The 22,769-nt window shown below is 35.1% G+C and overlaps 1 protein-coding gene across 1 annotated transcript in view; it reads left to right on the forward strand.

The window, feature by feature from the left end:
- LOC144840156 (centromere protein I-like) overlaps positions 1–22,769 on the forward strand; it is a 46,081-nt gene continuing 23,312 nt past the window's right edge. Inside the window, exons 1-6 of the mRNA XM_078695865.1 lie at positions 1–289; positions 8,111–8,248; positions 8,772–8,890; positions 9,801–9,908; positions 10,516–10,611; positions 17,796–18,008. Of these exons, the coding sequence (XP_078551991.1) occupies positions 115–289; positions 8,111–8,248; positions 8,772–8,890; positions 9,801–9,908; positions 10,516–10,611; positions 17,796–18,008 (849 nt within the window). The 5' untranslated portion in view covers positions 1–114. The remainder of the gene's footprint in view (positions 290–8,110; positions 8,249–8,771; positions 8,891–9,800; positions 9,909–10,515; positions 10,612–17,795; positions 18,009–22,769) is intronic.

Consider the following 22,769-nt stretch of genomic DNA (forward strand, 5'->3'; position numbering starts at 1 on the left):
CCCTAGTGTAGACTTTGTTGATTGAATACTTGAATAACTTGGCCTAATCCGTCCCATCCGGCCTAGGCCTAGCTGCTCTGGCCACCAACAAAAAAGGAAAGGGCCATTTATATCATGTCATCGAAATATCCGTCTTTGAGAAGCGATGCAGTGGTGGTATTGGCTGAAACCGTGCAAAACAGTGGAGCTGGTAAAGACTTATACAAGCCTAATAAAAGAGCTAGGCCTAGTGGAACCGGAACCGACTCCTTGATGGACCTTTCTCGGGCGATTCATTTTTTTAACGATAGTAAGTCTAACTATTAGGAGGATATATGTTTTATTTATCATTTATATGTGATTAGCCTACAATCGGGACCACACGGACGATCGGGCCCAGACGATGGTTCCAGGACGATTCGGTCCTGAGACGATTCGGCTCGGGACTATTCGGCCCACTTTTGGTGGGACTATTCGGCCCACTTTTGGGCCGAAACATCCCACTTTGTTGTGGGCCGAAAACGTCTCACTTTACTTAGACCAAATTCATATTCATTTTTTTTTTGTATTTATCAAGTTTTTAAAGGTGTTTAACAATCCGTGGATCAGGTGCCGTTTTCGGCCACCTCGACTTGTATGGACTATACCATTATAAAAAGATGGGAAAATAGGGGTGTCCTATTTATTAATTGAGTGTGCTAATGTGTTAAAATACTGCTGCTTTTGTTCTTTTGTTTAGTGCATTATGTTTCAGCAACAAGGGAAAACAACTACGCCCTGCTTGCTGTAGAATTAATTTCAGTTTTCAAGTTAATACAGTATATTATGGCTCTTTATTTCTATATAATTTGTAGGTATCCTTTTCTAAAATGGATATTAGGTGGACTCCCTAAGGTGGATATTGAATAATGTTTACGGATTTATAGATACAGAAAGTATATAAAGAAATTAGTTTTTATTCCAGTTACAAATAAAAAATATAATTTATCTAACGATAAGACAGTAGTACATATTTAACAAAGATGACAGTAGTACATTTAATAAGATCTATCACATACTGATTATTAGGTAATCAGTAAAACAAATAAACATTATAATTTTGTCAATGAATCTGTACCATTTTGTTCCCAGAAAACAGAGCGTTTGAAATTGCGTGTTTTTAGGTTTGGTTTTTCTAAAACGTTTTAAACACGTTTTTAAACATCTTCTGTTTAGAAATACATGTTCTAATTGAACGACTTTTGCATCAAAACGTTATAATAACGAATGCAAAACGGAGCTGACAATGTCGCCATGAAGAGAATGATTGGTGTCTAGAATGGAATACATGGGCAAGCCGTTTGCTGTATAAACGAGTCAAGCATTTGCATAGACAAACCAATTACTTTCCCCGCTCTACCCAGCACCTTCTCAATTCGGTCTTTATCCCCCTTACAATCCCTTACTGATATTCCCAGCCCAACATACAATCCCCAAATAGAACATCACTGATTAGTAAAACATAAACATTCTATAATACAAATATCCTGCTTTACCCCAAAGAACCGAGTTTCCTCAAGCAGTACAGCCTTGTATTTAACTCCTTAACTATGATCAACATGTCCACCCATTTAAGCTTTAGTCAAAAACACTCCCGAAAACGGCACCTGATCCTTATATTCAATTTATTACTGCGAAAACCTTGTTTAATTCGTGCATTCGCCAAGCGGCCAACAGAGGGCGTAACTTGTTTACATCGTTCGCGTGACTAAAAAGTGATAATTTTCGACAATGTTTTCAAAATGTTTGCTTTATTGCATCTTTATCCCTAGCAGGGCTGAGCGAACCCACTTGCCCGACGCCCGGGACAAGTGTTTTTTACGGTCGGACAACCACATTTGACGTATCCTCTTGTCCCAGGACAAGCACTTTTGAAATTCAGGAAATTAAAACTAAGAGCACAGAAAACCATGTGCCAACACTTAGCCATGTGCATTAACAAAAATAGCAAGCTTCTTCAAAGCACATTAAACCCAGTGCATTTAATACATCACTGATTGGTCAATGACCTGAGTCACATCATTATAGATTACACGATTTTCTATTTGGGGAGGTAATTAAAACATTTTTGGACCATGCAGTGGTTGAGACATAGGTTAACTGGGTAATTAAAAAATGCCCAGTTAAAAAGAACCCCCGTAATTAATGGACTCTACCAGGTATTGTTGATGAAAAATACCATGCATCAGCATGGAGGCTGTACACACGCGAGGAGGTGGTAGGCCCAGTATTTTCATTTTTCTCTGTACATCGTGCATGGAACGGACAATTGATAAAGTGGTTTCATAGGGAAAAGAATGTTTTTTATAAATTTACCTGTGAAATGCAACAAGCTATTTTATTTAGTGAATTGGATAATAACAAAAACATCCTCTCTCCGTACAGAAGTTGTAGAGTAGGAGGCCTAACTTCTAGAGTATGGATGGCCTCCTGGGGCCTGAAGAGGAGGTATTTTTCTCTCTCTCCATGGTGACGGTCTAGGCCTAAGCTTTAATTTGTATTGGGCCTAGCCAGCCCTACATTAATTAGGTATTATTTTGTTAATTAATTATGCCTGGACAAAATAGAAATTATTAAAAAAAAAAAAAAAACCTAGCTAGCCGGCATAGCTGCAGTACTAAAGATCAGTTCACATGTATGACTAGCTAGGCTATGATACGTTTGTATTTATTAATAGACACCACAGTTTTTTTGGTAATTCAGTTCTTTTATTTTTTATTTAACTACTATTTATTAATTAGGCCTACAGTACTCACACTGTTTTGTTAATAAAATAAAACCTAAAAATGACCGTTATTTTTATCAAAATATTGAGCGGGCTAAAAAAGTCTAGGCTAGGCCTATAAACTGCTGAATTTTAAATAGACAATAAACACTTGCGTGACATTTGTTGACACTTGTGTTATTTTACGCCTATATTGCGCAATTTTACACCTATTGCGCAATAAAGAGGGACAAGTAAATTTTTTTCTCGGACAAGTGAATTCCGTGCAGGTACTTGTCCTGGGACAAGTGAAAGAAATTGAAATTCCCTCACCCCTGCCTAGTAGTACTGTCGTAATGTGGGGAGTGGGGTTATCAATATGTATAACCCCTACAGATCGTAAAGAATCCAAATAAATTGAATACGATTAAGTATAAAATTTTGAAACAGTTTAATAAGTAATACACAACAGTATCAATAACTCCTTGTCTTTGAACTAAAACAATTCCAATATCAGTAACACTTCAACGATCTTGATCCGTTGATAACATTGAAAACATTGAAAACAAAATAATAATAATAATAATTTCGTCTAGTAATCTACTCTAAATCTATGAAATCCTTTACAATCCATGTAAGTTCAAACTACAGTAAACATCTTCACACTCGAATTCTATTTTCAACCATCGTATTATACCTCTTAAAACATCGAATTATTAATTAACAAGTAATACACATCACTGATTACTCGGAAATGTTCATTCAACTCCATTCATCTCCCCTCTCGTGCGTTCTCCTCATCTGCACAAAACATCTCAAATCCACGGGGGCGCCCTACACCTCCCGTCAGTACTACCCCATAGTCTCTCTGAAAACAAAGTTTGGAGAAAAAGGCTTATTTTATGCTTATAAAATGCATATCAAAGCCGATAAATTTAAGTATGCCGAATCGTCCCAGGGCCGAATCGTCTCAGGGCCGAATCGTCCTGTTACCCAGACGATCGGGCCCATTGTAAGACTATCGCATCTGGGCCCAAAGCGGGAGACGATTGGGCCCAACAAGGTTTTAAGACGATCCAACAAACAAGACAATCGGGGACGTTTTATTTTGGCCGCAATTCAACCAAATTTTTTAATTTTTTATGGCGCGCGTCAGTCTAGCTATGCATATTTTATCATATATCTGTCATACTTTTTAAATCGATTGGGTTTTATTGCGTTTTGTATTTGTCGCACTAAATACATTTTCGTGATTATTATTATACATTTCGTGATCGTTTTTATAGTTATGCCTACTGTAGATTATTTATTTTTTTGGACGATGATAATTTATTATGCCAATTATATATTTCATTTACTTTATTACAGGTGAGGAGAGGTTTTGCTTTTCCAAATTACCGTTATTTTAAAAATATGATTATTTACAGTATAATTATACTAATTTAAAGATGTATTGTCCCCCTAAAAAATAATGTTTAAAATTTTTTTTGTTGAATATGCCAAAATTTCTGCATGTACACTTTTGTTGGGTAAATCGTATTATATCCTTATATATCCTGACCATAGCAATATGCTATATACGGTAGATTCATCTTTCCTCAATCAACAGTATCATTTTATAATATTGGGTTAAAACATGTGCGCTGGTATTCCACTTGTATTGTAGGCATAGAAAGAATGCCCTATTGGTAATAAATACTCTATTACTAATTTTAATTTTTAACTATTAATATATTTATTTTTTTTTCAGAAACAACATTTTTTACAATGATTTTCAAAGACTGAGCACACATTCACAAACATCTTGCAACCTGTAAAATAAATTGAAAACGAACATTATATACATTAGGCCTAGGCCTAAATAAACATTCATCCCTTATGTAACAAATATTGACCAAAACCAATTACAACCGCAAAAGCGTATCAGCGACGCTCCATACCGAATACCAGATGTTGATTTTTATCGGAACCAAAATATATCGAACACAAGACTATCGGGCCCTGCGCTAAGACGATCGGGCCCAGCGAATGAGACGATCAGTACCAAAATGGTTCCTAACACATGAGACGATCGGGCCAACGCATGAGACGATCGGGCCAACGCATGAGACGATCGGGCCCAACGCATGAGACGATCGGGCCCAACGCATGAGACGATCGGGCCCATTGTTTGCATTGTAAAACCGGAATGAATTGATTGAATTGAACAGTCCAAGAAAAAAAAACAAGCATACATTTAGGCCTACAATAAGTTTAGTTAAATGGCAACATTAACAATAAATAGGAGCTGTTTCGGGGTTCTTCAGGGATCGGAAATAAAAGTAAAAGAACTTGTCCTTAAATACCAACCCCTAAACATTTCAATTAAAAGTAAGCCTAGCTGGAGCCTAGTCTAGGTAGGCCTACTACTACTAGGCTACAGACAGGCCTAGTTAGTACTACTAGGCCTAGTAGAGTAGTAGGCTAGGTGGTAAACATCAAATTCATATAGAGACGATCAGGCCCGTTTCTTTTGAGCCCAAACCTCTTATATGTTTGGTCCAATAGTCTTTGGGCACCCAAGTGTATCATTTGTAAATCCGTTCCATTTATAGTTTTGTAATTGAGTTCTCGGCATACTGTCACACATACAGTACATACTATACCAAGTGGATGAAATGAAATATTGTATCGTTACCGTAACCAAATTATTGATCGTATGTGGGACTCACTGACTGTGCATCCTCTGTGTAGCAGCAGTGGTGGCCTTGATTGATGTGCTTTTATTCATATGTTCTTTTTTGCTACCAAAAATATACCATCAAGCAGAAACAGGCCTTTTATAAATGGTTTAGTACAAGCAAGAATAACTAGATTTGAACTTGTCATTTTTAGTTGTTTTTTTTTATCGGCACAACAAACACCACATGCATGTACATGCATAAATCCATCCATTTTCGTGGACCCGATCGTAGAACCATGCACAGAAAAAGATTTATAATTTTAATGTTGATAAAACTATTCAAATATTTTATAATTCTTTTACATAGTTTATTACATTTGTATCACAAAGTCGTGGAAAGAACACCTTTAATTTATTTTATGGTGAACAATTATAAATCCATCCATTTTCGTGGACCCGATCGTAGAACCAGGTAGGCCTATTATTACAAACACCACATACACTATATAGGCATGATAAATGGAAATTCAAATATAATTCAATGTTGAATTATTATTAACTAGACCATCTAGGTCGTGCCCACAGATGGTTCTCGAATACAGTACATAGTAATTTCAGCGTAAAAAAGTGATTTCAAATGTACTATAAAACATTGTCGTTTACAGAAACAAATAAATAGATACAATGATTTATGTAGTCAACCAAAATTAGCACCCTGGGAATTACTTTCAAAATGAGTCCAAATTTTTGACTTGGACTCATTTAAACAAATCCAATTTGTGTTTTGTATCTAACATTAGCGTTGGGGATGAGGATAGGTACAAAGAGGAACAATTTTTTAATAATAATAATAATAATAATAATGGAAATTTGTAATATATTCTTTATATTATATTATTCTTTAGATATCTTTATTATCCACTCAGTAACGAAATATTTTTGTATAGGCCTATAAATAATATACCACTAAATAGAGTAAAACATTTCCGATTTAATACTTTGTTAAAACTGTCACTGTCATAGTCGATTGAACACCACTACGACGTTTATTATTTTAATTATTAATTAATACAAACGTTGAGAAGCAACTGTCAGTAATGAAGTTTTATATCATTATGTATTTATAATCTAAAAGTAGGGGCTACCCACACTCACAGTAATAAAGTTTATTAGTATATTTGTTTATATTATATCTAACAGTACCTACACTCACAATAAGAAATTTTCGATTCAAATGGGGATCAAAAGTGGTTAATACTTATTTATCAGTATTGTATAGCATTACAATACTATTTATGTTTATTCTCCAAGGGCCCATAAATTTACCTACTTGGACGTGTTAAACCACGGAGGTATGCATCCATGGTTAAACCAAATAATTTGGAATGTTCCATTCATTGCAAATCAATACATTTTTATAAACGTATATTAAATGTATCAAAATAGCATTTTTTAAAGAAAATCGGCCTGTCTTCAACATTATGATGCTGTACTCGAACTGTTCAACCGGTTTTCAGCTATTAACAACAATTATCGTAGGAGGAGATAGGAAAATGCGAAACGTCCTCGTATTATTGTGTGCGGGTATTTTTCAAATTGACATCCATTAGACACTACAGTGTATACCACGATCGGAAAACACCCCTATTTGGGGCAAATTGTTAAACCTAAATTCGTTTTAATCGTCAATAACTAATTATCGAACTCAATTTAATTAGTAAACAGGGTTACATCAGGTGGTTAAAATCAGTACCAAAAGTACGAACCAACTTTATATGCCATTGAGTAAACATTCTAGAAATAACACGCGATTTACCGATTTTTGCCCTTACGTAAATTTATATATAGATTAGGCTCAGGCCTACTATAGCCTAGAGAGGCTAGCTAGGTTACATAGTTAATAAAACAGAGCCTACTGTAGTTAGTAATAATAATATAAATAGGCCTATATAGAATGATGTCAATAAGCATATACACATACATAAAGTTTATACTAACAAATTTAATTTTATGAACGTATCTAATGATCAAATAACTGTTTTCTCATCGTAATTTAAATACAAAGTTTAAAAAACGTCAACAATTTTTAATATACATCATACATTGTACATTCCTATCCTAACAAACTATACCAAACTTTCTATTATTTAAAAGTCAATAGTCTCGGGTCCATTCAGGATTGTATAGTTTCCACAAAATGACTTCTTCGTCAGTACTTCTATGAGTGGATGATTAGTTGAAAACATGAACGCTAGTCAGATCATACCCAATAGCGTTTTGATCGTACAATAATTTGAGAAAACACCTCGCAACATCCTAGGTTACATGTTAATAGTGTTTTTATAATATAATTTTGATTCAGTTTTACACACATCAGACAGAGAGCCTACATTGTGTATTATGTGTATGAACTTGTTAATTGTATGACGCACTATATGACCCCCGGGAGAGGTGCATCATTTACAAATAATCACCTCAATGAACAATGTTGCATCAATGTCCGTCACTAATTTAAAAATAGGTGCACTTTTTTTAAGCAGACTGGGTGCGCCATTGTATACATAAGGTATGACGCACTTCGGACAAATGATGCACCTCTCCAGGGGATCGTATAGTGTGTCATACAATTGACAAGTGCATTAGTGTTACGCAGATGGATATTTTGTTTCAATCAAGTACCATTTTTAATAATATAATTGAAAGTTTTGATAATTATTTGTTTACAGAGTACTCCGAGACAAAGGTACATGGCAACCTGAAATTACAGATGGCTTTGGAAAACATACAAAAAACCGCAAAGACAGATGGATTGTCAAATGATGACATCACCTCAATTCTGGATGTTGCTTGTAGTGCCAGATTTTGTGAGTCTTCTCATAATTAGAAAACATACAAAATAGCAGCAGTTTATTTAGACACATTGCCAATGAAATTAGCAAAAATGATTAATGTTCCGATATACAGGTGACAATCCATTCACAAGACAAACATAGACATAAGATGCTCGTAGTAGAACACCTTAACAAATCTTTCAGAGTGGAGTTTGAATGAAGGACTCGGAGATTGGTAGCTGAAACATCTTTACCACCAAGTTAGGGAGCTGCTTTATTTGTTATGTTTTAAAGTAGTGACTTGGTGGCTTCCTGCTTATCAATCCAAAGTCCTTTGCTACTATCTAAATGCTGTCAAAATAATCTATGATGCTTTTAAAAAAAAAATATATATATATATACCAATGATTTCAAGCTGTTTTTCCCTATTTAATGTTTAGGATTATTAGTATGCCTATTAGAGTCAAAGAGTTAAATTTGTTTATCATTTACAGTACAACTAAAAAATCAATTATTGTACTGTACAGTAAATAATATTATTATTATACCATTTCAGCTGATGCTGTGAATTCTAAACTTATAAAGTCTCTTTTACCAAATGAGAAGTTATCTGAACAAGTTATACTTAACTGTATATCATGGATATGCACCAACAGACCATCTGCTGAGATCCAGGTAAGCCTATAAAAGTTGGTCCCTTACATTCTGGTTTATTTTATCTATGACAATTAAAAAATATTAAGCAGCATAATTACAGACCAACCAAGATTTGAAATGCGTAACACAGACTATTTGGTTGGTGCCATCTAGTACTCCTGTAGGGTCAGTGCAACTGTTTATTTCGTATCCTAAAATCGGGTTCCCAGGACCAAGTTGCGATGGTTCAACCACCCAGCTGGACCAACATAATGTTTATGTAGAGCTAAGCTAATATTAAGAGAGTTCGCCACTCAGCCCCATTATGGTTATAGGTATGCTGCTATATCTACTAGAAAGAGGGCTGTGACAATGTAATACAGTACATATTTTTATACAACAAGTACTCGCTTAAAGATGTATTGTCCGTCTGAAATATAATTGTTTACAATTTTTTTTGTTTCAAATATGCCATTTTAATGTCACATAATAGTTATTCACTTTGACCAAAAATTGGATCAGGAAAAAAATTATTTACATGAAAAAACTGATTTAAAGCAAAAAATAGTCAAATTTGCTGTCAGTCAATTGGTTTTTGGTTGAATGTAACCGTGTATTTGGTCATTTTATAAGTTAAAACATGATTTTTTTTTACTTTGTTAATAAACCTACAAAATGTCCTATTTAAAGTATGATTTTATTAATCTACATTTTTCATGTTTTTGGGGGACAATACATCTTTAACTGTTTTATACTTTTAATAAACCAATTAATTTGAATGCATTTTCAAATGGTCACACATAGACTTGTGTTAAATGCAAGACAAATGTGTGATCATGCATGATTTGTTGAGGCGGTTGGTAACTATGCTCCAGCAATTTGACCAAAGAACTTACTTACCTTTTCTCTGACACAGCTTGATTTAAATAGAGAAAAATTATTTTAATAGGTGTTACTATCACGATGGATGGTTCTTGTATTTGATGTAGTAGATGGTAAAGACAAGATACATTCTCTTTATGGAGTCATCTTTAATTTAATTGAAAGTGATCTGCTGGTAAGTATTTAATTTTTATTCATCATAGTATAAAACTGACTCCAAAGCAAAGCCATGATTCAATGTTTCGATCTTTATTTGATCATCATAAGGAATGAATAATAATTCCAAAGGTAGACAATAACTACAGTCTATTCATAAGTATGTAAATGAGATAAGCAAAAGGCGGCAGACACACAAGTAAAAATTAGATAAACAATGTTAGCTCTTTTGATGCAGTCAATCCACAATTCAATGATGAGAGAGAGCATCAAAAGAGCTTGTGATGAATAAAGTAATAAAGATCGAAACGTTGAATCATGGCTTGGCTTTGGTGTCAGTTTTATACTATGTTATTTAAAACTAATCAGTGCATCTATTGGTTTATTCATCATAAAATTTATTTTGGCTTGCTTGTACTCTTTCTTAAGTTGGTCCAAACAAATAATATTGTCAACAAAATTAACAATCAAAGTTATAATGTATTGACATTGTATAAAAGTTAGTTTCTTTTTAGAAAAATACAATTCTTAGAGAAACTAAATAATCCATGTTGCAACTGAATCTATTTACATTTATATGTTAAAATTGTTTTTGTTGATAATGATGGTTTTTTTTTTATATACAGTGCCCCCATATATGTCATTTGCTCTACCTATTAACATGCAAAGAAGATGTTATGTCCTTCAGGGTGAAGAAGCTCCTTAACTTGCAGAAACGTGTCGTAAGTAAAATAAAAATTTGTTTCTATTGACCTTTAAAAAAACAGTTTGTTGTTGCATTAAACTGCACACAGATCAAACAACAACTAACTTTACATTAAGTTCATGTAAACATAAAAACCAGCGCAGCGCATTTTTGTAGGCCTATTAACTATACCTTAATTCCCGTGGATTTTGTCTTGGTTCAGATTGACTGTATTATAGGATGTCTGAACCTTGGCCTGCATATAATATATGAAAATTTAATCTGTAACTCTGACAGAATGTTCTAGATGCCATATAATAAATATATGCCGATTCAAAATAAGCGGGCCTTCGAGTTGTTAATGAAGGCTTGTCTGACCATTCCAACATTATCGAGAACTTGTTTGAATAACGTGTTCGTATTTCTACCACACTTCAAGAATTTGTCATTTGGAAGAATAGCTTTTTCGTCATCCGATAATTATCGGATCTAATCAGATGTGCAACATAATTTCGTTGCTAGGTTTTGATGAATGTAGATAAATCACATGTCTTGCATATATTGTCGATGTTGGTGTAATACATTACGGATCATTCATCGTAAAAACGTACACCAGGTCGAATCAAGTTTATTTGATTGTGCAGACGTTAAAACCCAGTTTTGACAATTGAATGTCAATCGACTTCGAATATAAGCTCGTAGGAAAATCAAATGAGTTTGGAGAAGAATATTGTGATTTAATAAAAAAAATTCTTCATTGACGAAAATTTGTTTTTGGCTGATTCGATGCGACTATTGAATTCCCAGTCTCCTGTGGTATTCTGGTCATGGACGATTTGAGAGCCAAGATAGCGAAACCTGTCGGTGTTTTTGATAGGTTTTCCATCAAGGGATATAACACTCTTGGGATAAACATCTTCTCCATATGTGAATTTACGATTACGATGATTTCTATTTTAGTCGCATTTATTTTCAGTTTGAATTGTTTGAAAATGGAATCAATCAGGGAGAGTGATGATTCAAGTGAAGCAAACGAAAATAGATATAATAATAATAATAATAATAAATAACATTTATAAAGCGCAAGAGACAAAGGTTTCAAAGCGCTGTGTTTTCCAAGATCTGTGCAAGTAGTAGCGTGTGATTATGCTTCTCTGAAGAGATGAGTTTTGAGTTTAGTTTTAAATGTGATTACAGATTTTGATGAGCATATTTCGAGGGGTAGAGTGTTCCAGAGTTTTGGGGCTGCGACAGCGAAAGCACGATCACCGTAAAACCGAGTTCTGGAACGGGGTCCAGGTTTTAGAAGAAGTCTGCAGGATGAACGAAGCGAAGAGTTGGTTGACGGAGTAATGATGTCACATATGTAGGCTGGAGCACATCCGTTGATGGCCTTATATGTCAGCAACAGGATTTTAAAACGAATGCGCTGAACTACAGGCAACCAGTGTAAGTCACGAAAAACGGGAGAAATATGTTCATGTCGTTTAGTGCCAGTGATAAGTCTTGCGGCGGAATTTTGGATTCGTTGAAGAGGAGACAGATAAGAAGTTGGTAGGCCGTACAGAAGCGAGTTATGACAGTCCAGACGAGATGAAACAAAAGCATGAACAAGACGTTCAGTTGATGTTTTGTCAAGGTACTTACGAATCTGGCCGATCTGGTAAATTCCAAAGGAAGCACCACGACAAACATTACGAATGTGTTCTTTTAAACCGAGGCTGTTGTCTAGTTGGACGCCAAGATTTCTGGCTGAGCTGGAGGTAGAGACACTAGTATCTCCGATATGGACCAAAGGAAATGATGATACCTCACGGAACTTTGAATGAAAATGGATCATTTCAGTCTTGGAGTCGTTGAACATGAGTTTATTTTGAATGGCCCATGAGCGAACATCTGCAATGCATGATTCAAGGCTGTTAACAGATTCAGAATGATGTGTAGGTTTCATGATTAAATATAGTTGAGTGTCATCTGCATAGATCATATGACGAACTTCCGGGTGGGAATCAATGATGTTGCTGAGTGGTCCAGTGTATAAGATGAAATCGAGTGGACCTTTTACGGATCCCTGCGGTACACCCCAGGGTAGAGCGAACTCATCAGACATCGAATCACCCACAATGATTGCTTGTCTACGATTCTCAAAATATGAAATAAACCATTTCAATGCGGTTCCGCTTATGCCGTATCTTTTCTGAAGACGTTGAAATAATAAATCATGATTGATAATGTCAAATGCGGCGGAGTAGTCGAGTAGAATAAGTACCGCTTCATTACCTTTGTCTAAAGCAAGTAGTAGATCGTTTGTAACACGTAATAAAGCGGTTTCAGTTGAGTGGAAGCGGCGGTAGGCTGATTGGACTTTTGAAAACAGGAAATGTTCATCCATATATGCTTTTATCTGAGCAGTTGCAATTCTTTCCAAGACTTTGAAAAGGAAGGGAAGATTTGCTATTGGTCTATAATTTTGTAGGACGTTGGAGTCGAGATTTTGCTTTTTCAACAGTGGCATAACGAGGGACAATTTAAATGCAGATGGTACAGTACCTGATGACAGCGACATGTTGACGATTTTAGTGATATGCGGTAGTAGAGCGTCAATGCAGTTTTTTAGTAACCGTGTTGGAATTGGGTCAAGTCTACTGGACTTAGATGCGCTTTCAGCGATGACTTTGCGTACCGAATCTTCTGATGTTGCTCGAATTCAGCGAAACTACTATTACATGAATCGTCGACGTTGACAGTTATTTGTGGAGTGTTTATGGAGTTCAGTTTCTTGCAAATCTTCAGAATCTTTTCATTAAAGAAACAGCCAAACTGGTTTGCGAGATCCATTGAAGATGTGTGTTTTGGCAGAACAGGAGAAGAATCGACCGAGTACAGTTTACTTATGATGCGGAAAAGGTTCTTGTCATCCGCATTAGCGATTTCATTGCGATGATAATTGCATTTTGCTAGATCTAGCATATCTTTATATGCTTTGCATTCCAACTTGTACCTCTGTTTGTCGATATCCAAACCAGATTTCAACATTCTGCGTTCTGATCTCCGTTTGACGCACTTCGCTTCACGGAGTTCATTCGTGGTCTAATGGTGACCAGTTTAGTTGTTAACGGAGCATGTTGGTCAAGGATGTACTGCAATACATTATTGTATTGGTCAGCGAGATCGGAGACATTATCTTCCGGTGCGCAGACGAGCGGGGAATTCATTATATCTTCCACAAAACAATTTAGATCAATGTTACGAAGTTTGCGGAAGGAGGTTGTCCACGTTGGTTGTTTAGGATGTGATAAATCCATCAGGCTGATGACAGCCATATGGTCGGATGGTAGTCCTTGTTTGACAGTGGTTTGTTTTATTATGTTGTCGTTTTTCCGAGAGATTAGAAGGTCCAGTGTGTGCCCACTAACGTGAGTGGGGCCTTGGACATGTTGATGAAGACAACTCGTGTCAAGCAGTTCATCAAATCGCTTGGTGTTGTTGTCCAAGAGGTCATCTGTGTGAATATTGAAATCACCAACAATCAGAAGGTTTTTGGTGCAAGAGACTGATTCAAGAAGTGATGAGAATTCAGTGATGAACAAGTCAAAGGTAAGTTTGTTTGTGGTCGATGGTGGTGGTCTGTAAATTGCAATCAAGTTAATTACAGATGAATTGGAAGTGATCTTGATATCCATATGTTCGAAAGACCGGAAACTTGTTGAAACATTTGGTGTTATTTGGAGTCCACGGTGCGAAATGATGCATATTCCACCTCCGCGTCCACCTGTAGGGCACAGCGCATGTGACACCACGAAATTTGGGAGGGTGTTACTCACGTCCGCGATAAAGTGGTTGTCACTTGCATCACCTTTCAACCAACTTTCGGTAATTACTAAAATGTCACATTCAACATCCAAAATAAAATCACAAATGTGAACAGTTTTATTTCTTAAAGAACGTGCATTCCACAGTCCAAAACAGATGGAACTCGAACTACGAGATTGTTCAGTATCCACGGAAACAGGTCCGCGAGGTTGAGAGATGTGTTCAGTGGCGGCAGAGATAAGCTTGCTTCGTCGTCGACCAGCCTTCTTTCCTCTATGTGTTTTTTTTCGAGTTGAGAATGCTCGGCATGTGGTAAAGGCATTGATATTCAAACGATTTATAGTGTCAATTTCAGATGGAGTCAACGATGACTTTAAGTTTCCAGATAATCTGAGAAGTTGATCACGATCGTAGTAAATCATAGACGCTATAGATGAACTGACAGGTTGAAATTAAAGTCAATGAACACCCGTTATGATAAGACGATTCGGTTCTGTGAAGTAAGCCGACTACCACAATCCTAGGCCTACCGTAGTTGACAAATCGGGCAAAGAATGTTGAATGAATCGTGTATACGGCTGACCGCGAAGGCTGACTGCACAGGAATGTGAGTAGAAAAGCAAACGAAACTGGCCTAGGAAAAACGGAACATTAGTTTCGCTAGTAGACCAACAATGTTATCTTCACAAATACATACAACGGTCAGTAATAACCAGGAAAAGTTCGATGTGGCATTAAACACACAGATTTCAGTATACAGAAACTGTAATTTTACAGAAACTTGGAGAACAGATCAGACTGGCCGCTTGTAAAGGCGCACACGTCATTAACTGATAATATATAATACGATATCATCGGCGTAACCTGCCCAATCGAGTTGCGATGTGCCAACAGTTGTTCCACATTTAATAGTTGCATGTTCTTCGCGAGTAGTAGGTATTCGATATTTGAATTGAAAGAAATCTAATATCTGATTGGTTGCGTGATGCATGAAAATTCTCATTACAAAGTCAATATATAAATCAAACAATGGAGGAGATTCGGGTCCTCCTTGACGAACACCAGCGGTTGTTGGTACGTTTCGTCCTTCAACATCTATTGTAGTTTTTTAGTACAAATTTTGAAGGATATCAATAAGGATAGTGTTTTCGAGTTCTGGTGGTAAACGAAGGCGTATAGATGTCCAGAGCCAGGATCTAGCGATATGATCAAACGCGGCAGATAGATCGACAAAAAGAAGATATCCTGTCGTTGATTGTTCGTGATTTGCTGAAAACGTTTGGTCACAAAGGTGGCATCATTGGTGCCATGATTTTGACGAAAGCCATATTGATTGTCATGTCAGTGGATGATCGTACCACGATTGAAGTCTTGAAAGTATAATGTTGATGACACTTTTACCAACGATAGAGCCGATACATAGTTCGGTCACGTTTCGAGCCTTTGCCCTTCCACAATGCTTCAATTTTTCCATTACCCCAACTTTTTGGAACAGTCTTATCTTTCTAAACTTGCTCGACAAGCTCCATAAAAAAGTTCATAAAATTGGAAGACTTTCTCGCATGTTTCAAAATTTCAGATGGAATGTCATTGGAAGCCTTTCGATTTTTCAGTTTAGCTAAACTTTCGATAACTTCGTCCCGAGAGGGAACATCGTTCTTAAGCGGATATTGCCGAGAGATTTCTTGAAGTTGTTCAACAGACCCTGGTATATCTGTTGTAAGTTCAGTAGGAGTTTCATCCTCTCAAGGTAGTGGTGGATTAAAATGGTTGTTAAAGTGATCGATGAGCTTTTCTGGTGGACAGGACGAGGGTGGATTTTTCAGTGGTGTTGTTTGCGATTTTGCTTTAGCAAAGAGTTCAGCGATTTCACGATTTATAGCATGAATATTAATCTTAGCAGCCTCAGCTTTGAAAAAGTTGTTTTTCAGAGTTTTGTGACGGTTTACAATTCTATGTGATAATATCTTGATGTTTTCTTTAGAATCACCATTTTGACGAGCTTTATCATGCTGTTGAAGAAGTTCTTTTAATTGGGATCATTACGCCACGGAGGATCGCTTTGATTTGTTACTGTGTTGGGGATCTCGGCATTTGCAATTTCTTTTAGATGTCGAATGAGCACAGCATCTTTCTCATCAACTGAGTTAATGTCATTTAGTTGAGAGAATCGTTCTTCAAGTTTGTCATGGAAGTTTCCATCCAAATCAAGTTTTTTCTTTTTGGTGTGTTTACGATTTACGAAACGTGCCACTTTAGTTTTCGGAGTTCTGAAAGTGGTTACTAAAAGTTTATGATCACTATTAAAATTGGAACTTGTTCACACACTACAATCGGAGATATATTGACATAGCCAGTCATAGCACATAAGGTAGTCAAGTGTTTTTCTAGTACCATGCGCATCGTTAGAGTACCATGTGAATTGGTGGTCGGGATGTTTAAACCAAGTGTTCATAATTGAAGGTTTATTATCACAAGCAAAATTAATCATACATTCGCCATTGTCATTACTTTCGATGTCAGTTAGTACAGATGATGAGCGAATACAAGCGTGCTTCTTCACTGATGATGTTGTTGCATTGAAGTCTCAAAGTACAATTAATTTTTCGTGTTTTTGAGTTGACAATTGTTTGCATAGTTTTCGATAGAATGAAAGTTTTGCACCGTCAAGAGATTCCTCTGTCAGAGCATAAATAGCGATAACTTTTGTCTTACATCCATAAACTGCCACGGATGCTGAAATCATGAGAGGTCATTCACCAGTGCTTTTATTGTGACACTATCACTAAATTATCTCTCTTCTCTATATATCGCGCATTTTCATTCCAGTTGTGCGCGTTTAATGGTTGCCAGCGTAATGTTATTCAGCGTAATGATATTCAACGTAACGTTCTTCAGCGTGCGTAATGTTCTTCTTTTGTTATGTTAGCGCTTTTCTTGAATTTTCAACTTCAATTTTCTTTGATTTTTTCAAAATTATTATCCTTTAAACCTACTATTTTGATGCCTAAATGTCCCTTTTTTATATTTCTGCTTTTTGTTTTGGTTTCACTTTCTTGATGTTTTCTTCTTTCTTCTGATATAAAATTCCTCTTGTAATTCTTTAGATTTCCTGTTTTTTATAAATTTTTCGCGGAGGATATTTGTACACGTCCGTTTGCTAGCGCGCTTTCTTTCTTTTTAACAGTACTGTACCTAGTGTGCAATTTAATTTTGCCTTTGATAGTTGACTCTCATTTCCTTGCGAAATGAAACGGTTGGAATACATAATTTAAGGATACTTACCTGCAGAAATGTACTTGATTGAGAATTTAGTTGGCATTGCATTGCATGTACTTGGCAAATGTTAACCAAATGAGGGTTTATGAATTAGTGTTGATTTTGGTTTTGTACTATTTTTTCTTAAAGGGTGCTCATCCACACATCTCTGGGTTACTGTCTGTGTACAAGCTATATCGTCCTAGTTGGCTATCTGTCATGATACCATCCAGTCAACGTTTTTATTTCAAGAAAACTGGTGCTAGGGTTTGGGAAGGGGACATGAAGAATGCTAAAGATCGTATCTGTCAGAGTGCATCGCCAGCATTAGATGTGAATGCAACATGCACAAACTTAGCACAGGTAAGTTAAAATTGTTGAAAATAAAATATGCTAAAGAAAAATTATAGCTGATGCGCGCAAACACTAATATATAACGAAAGTATAAAATGGGTGTTTTTCGTGGTGTATTAATTATTTGATACATGTAGATAAAATTTAAAAAGTGGACATAAATCGAATGAAAACACATTGCTGCGGAAACACGAATTGTTAAAGATGTATTGTCCCTTTGACTAATTTCAAAAAATTAAAAAAAAAAAGATTTCGAAAAAAAGTGGGTCATTTTGAAGAATCATAATAGTTATTACTATTATTACTTTCACCAAAAATTAGTCGAAAAAAACATTATTTAACTGAAATACAGACGTTTTTTTGTTCAAAAAATAACTTTGACTTCCAGTCAAAGTTTTCGATCAAAACATATCTCATAATTCAACGCGCTTGTTTGGCTACTCTGTATGCATTAAATCATAAACTTCCTTGCGATCTGTGTGAGAACACCTTCTCAACCTCGAGCTGTAAACAATCCTAATTAGCATCATGCATAATGCATACTCGTGGTTTGAAATCTTTGTTTACTTTCGCTCGAGACGATTTTCCAGACGAAATGTAATCAAATTAATTTAATCTGTTAATTACGTAAACTTGTTGTTTTTGGCTCGAATTTTCGACTTGAAGTGAATAACTTTACAATTACTTTGATATGGCCAATTTAAATTTATAATATTTTGACCTTCATTTTTTGTGTTTCAAGGGACAATACATCTTTAAGTTGTTTTCATATTCAACAATATATCAAACCATTTGGAATCGTTTTGTTTGTGTGTGTTCATTTTTATTCATTTACATTTTTTTTTTATTTCAATGGTTTTGATATTTTGCAATTTTTTGTGTGTGGGAGATTTGTTACCTATTTGCACTTTTGTAATTGTGGTCTAGCAGTAACCCGTCTTATCTGCCTATTCTCATGGCATGATTAAGTATAATAAAAGTGCACAACAAATTGTCAAGAATAAAATTCGGAACTATTTACGGCCATTGATTTTGTTATTCCTTTACTTTGAAATACTGTAAGCTAAAAAATGAAAGCAATACTGGATATGGTACTTTGTGCTGTGTGAATGTTAATCTAAGGTGCGCCTCAGAAAGTGACAACGTGCATGAGAGGGACATGCACGTTGAAATCTGTCAATCAGTCGGCAGATTAAAACATTTTAATGATGATAACATATGAATTGGTAAGTTATAGAATTAAGATGGAAAAATTCATTCATTCATTCATTTTATTGTTCCACATAAAATAAGTAAAAGATATGACAAAGACAAGACAAAGAAAAATAAAAAAACCTGGTTAATTATTTGTTTGTGTGGAAACTCAAATAAGCCAAAACGGGCTTTAAGGCTGAGTATTCCAAAATACATCACATTGTACATGGTAACGTACAATTGCTTTCTAAAAAAAAAAGAACAAAAAAGCAGACTTGGTTGAATATCAATTAAGTAAAAGTGAGATATGTTTGTTAATATCGAATATGTTTAAAGTGTTTAGCTGATGGAATAATTGCCTTGTATGGGATCTTGGGGGTGCTCCAGTGCAAATCCTTAGAGCCTTCTTTTGAAGCTTAAAGAGACAGTGAATTTTGGATGTTGATTCCAAGGATTAGTCTGCAAAATGTTGTTAGAAATTGAAGCCCAAGCAATATTACAGTAGGATAAGTATGGTAAAATGAGAGTGTTGTAAAGCAAAAATAAAATATTGTATGGAAGAATATATTTTAATTTACTTAAAACACCAACATTTTTAGACACTGTTTTATTAGTAATTGCATTGTGTGTTTGCCAGTTCAATTTTGAATCAATTTGAACCCCAAGAAATTTTAAATTGTTTATATTGCTGTCATCTGCGAATAAAATGAATTGGATTAAATTTGAGACTTTGGGAAGATCATTAACATAAATAAGAAAAAGTAAAGGGCCGAGTATAGACCCTTGAGGTACACCACAATTAATAGGCAACATATGAGATTTAAAAGAATTAACATAGGTAAATTGGTATCTATTTGAAAGGTAAGATTTCAGAAGGTAAAGAGGAAGGCCTCTGACACCATAGTTGTATAATTTTGATAATAGTACATTATGATCAAACCAATAGTATTATTGCCATGTGCAAGAGAGGTTGTTAATTTATCATACATGTGTAGAACAGCAAGATCGGTCGAATGTGCTGAACAAAAACCATATTGGTTATCATGCAAAATATTATTTTTTGTAAAGAAGGAAGATAGACGACTATAAATTAACTTTTCAAGAATTTTTGAAAATATCGAAAGAAGTGCTATGGGTCTGTAATTGTTAATCACATGTGGATCATCTTTCTTGTAAAGTAAGAAATTGAAAGGTACAGTTAGTTGGGTTAATTGATTGTGGAATTCTAGAGCCAAAAAATTGTTGAATTCGATGTTATTGTTTATGATAAAAGACGGAAATCTGGTATTATAATTTTTACCGAGGACCGAGTTAATGGTTTCCCATGTTTTCTTGATATCATTGCCATAAGTATTAAATTTGTTTCTGAAATAGTTTCTAGATGATACATATTACCGTATATGTCGGTGTACAAAACGCACTTTTGACACGCAAATTTGACCTCTAAATTTTGGGTGCGTCTTATACACAGGTCATTTCCTCACGCACCCTAAAAAGCTAGTTAACAGTACAGTAGCCTCAACAACTAGCTAGGAGGCCTACCTATACTAGCCTATTAAAAATAGTGTACTACTCTGCAATGTAGGCCTAGCTAGTTACTCTAGCCTGTCTAATCATGGTTGATCACCACATTGTGGTAAAAAGTTTATTGAATTTTTAATTAAGGTAAATTGTCATCCTCTGTATAATTAATACAGTATTTACAGTACTTGCATGAGATATTCTACCCACCCAGGTCTACCCATTCTCTACACTCTGAACTCGCGCTTGTGTATTTCTAGCAGCATCCCATTCCCATCACCAGCACAGTACTAACAAAAACACATTTATGGAAGAGTCCATTAATTATGGTGGTGTCACATTTTAATTACACTAACTATTTCCCTTGATCACGGTGGTTCATTTTATTACATCTTTATGTCAACAATCACATATTTTTATAATCATGTAGGCAATATTTCGTATGTCAAATGACATCTAAAAGAGCGTGTTGTTATTGTGTTAAGTAGCTTCTCCTAATCTCATAATGTATATGGCCAACAGTGCTGGCCAGGCAAGGAGCACATGGTTAGTGTTTTTATTAGGTGATCATTTAGAATAAAATGATCACCTATTGTTATTGTATGAAATCTTTATTCTTCTTCTTCTTCTTTCTGTACACTATTTTGTGTAACAATTATCTCAAAAAGTTAAATGTCAATGATCACAAAAATTTCACAATATCTTTCAAATACTGTAACTTAATCCTAATAAGCTTTTCAGCGTGATCACTCAACCGTGACGTCATTAATACGCGATTTTGTTAAATCACACTATCAATCATATCTCCATAACTCTTTATCACATATCAATAACATTCACTATACGTAAACTTCAAGTCAAGGGTAAAAATATTAGCAAATAAAAACTTACGCATTTCAAGGTCATGCGCGTGAAATCGCGCTAAAAATTATAAAAGCTCAAAATTAAGTTTTGATCAATTTAAAGCATGAATTAGACCATTTGCATGTTTCAAAAAATTACTGCGCAAAAACACGTTTTTGCTCGCGCGGTACTTAAAAAGCGAAAAAAAAATGATTTTTTTGTACAAATTGCATTCTACTCACCATCCTTAGTACATTCACCAAATTTGAGTCCGTTCCGACTTAAAATAACGCTATACGAGCAGGTTAAAATGACAAAATGCGCACATTAATTGCATAAAAGTGCATAAAATGGTGAAAAATAAGGCATTTTTAAAATGGAAATAATTCTTCAGAATGCACGATGACCCCCATTTTTTTTTAACTTATTCTGGAAGCCATTGAGTTGTAGATATGAATTCATGTACAGATTTCACGTACAAAATGTTGTGACGTCATCAAATGGCCACTTGAATTTAAAAATTAGGTTTTTTTTCTCTTTCGTCATAGATTATCACATTCAACAGAGCGCATCTCGGTTTTTTTGTGCCCGATTTTCGCACATGGTTAGTGTTTTATTATTATCATTTAGAATAAAATGATCACCTATTGTTATTGTATGAAATCTTTATTCTTCTTCTTCTTTCTGTACACTATTTTGTGTAACAATTATCTCAAAAAGTTAAATGTCAATGATCACAAAAATTTCAAAATATCTTTCAAATACTGTAACTTAATCCTAATAAGCTTTTCTTTAAATGTGAAAAATAAGTTGATTCTTTGATTGATATTTTTGTTTTTCTTCTGTAATTCACCCACTTTTAAATCGATTGTGAGGCCAAAACAAATGGAACGAAAATACCAGGTTTTTCCCAATTTGTATCAATGGAGTCTGGCAAAAATAGAAACACAATTAATGCAGCAACTATACAACGTCAGGCTAGGTATATAGCTATTTACCGATGTTTACCAGCTAGGCCTAAAGACCGTCCACGAGAGGTCATTCGCCGCAAGCTACTTAGGTAGTGCATTGTTTCTCACTAATACTAATATTTCAGTTTCCGTCTTATACACAGGTGCGACTTGTACACCGAAATATACGGTATCATGCATATAACCTTATTAATTTTAAAACACATGTGTACGTGCGCTTGAAATTTTCAAAATTTATTTT

Source organism: Antedon bifida, chromosome 4 (genome assembly GCF_963402885.1).
Source record: "Antedon bifida chromosome 4, ecAntBifi1.1, whole genome shotgun sequence".
NCBI classification, from domain to species: Eukaryota; Metazoa; Echinodermata; class Crinoidea; order Comatulida; family Antedonidae; genus Antedon; species Antedon bifida.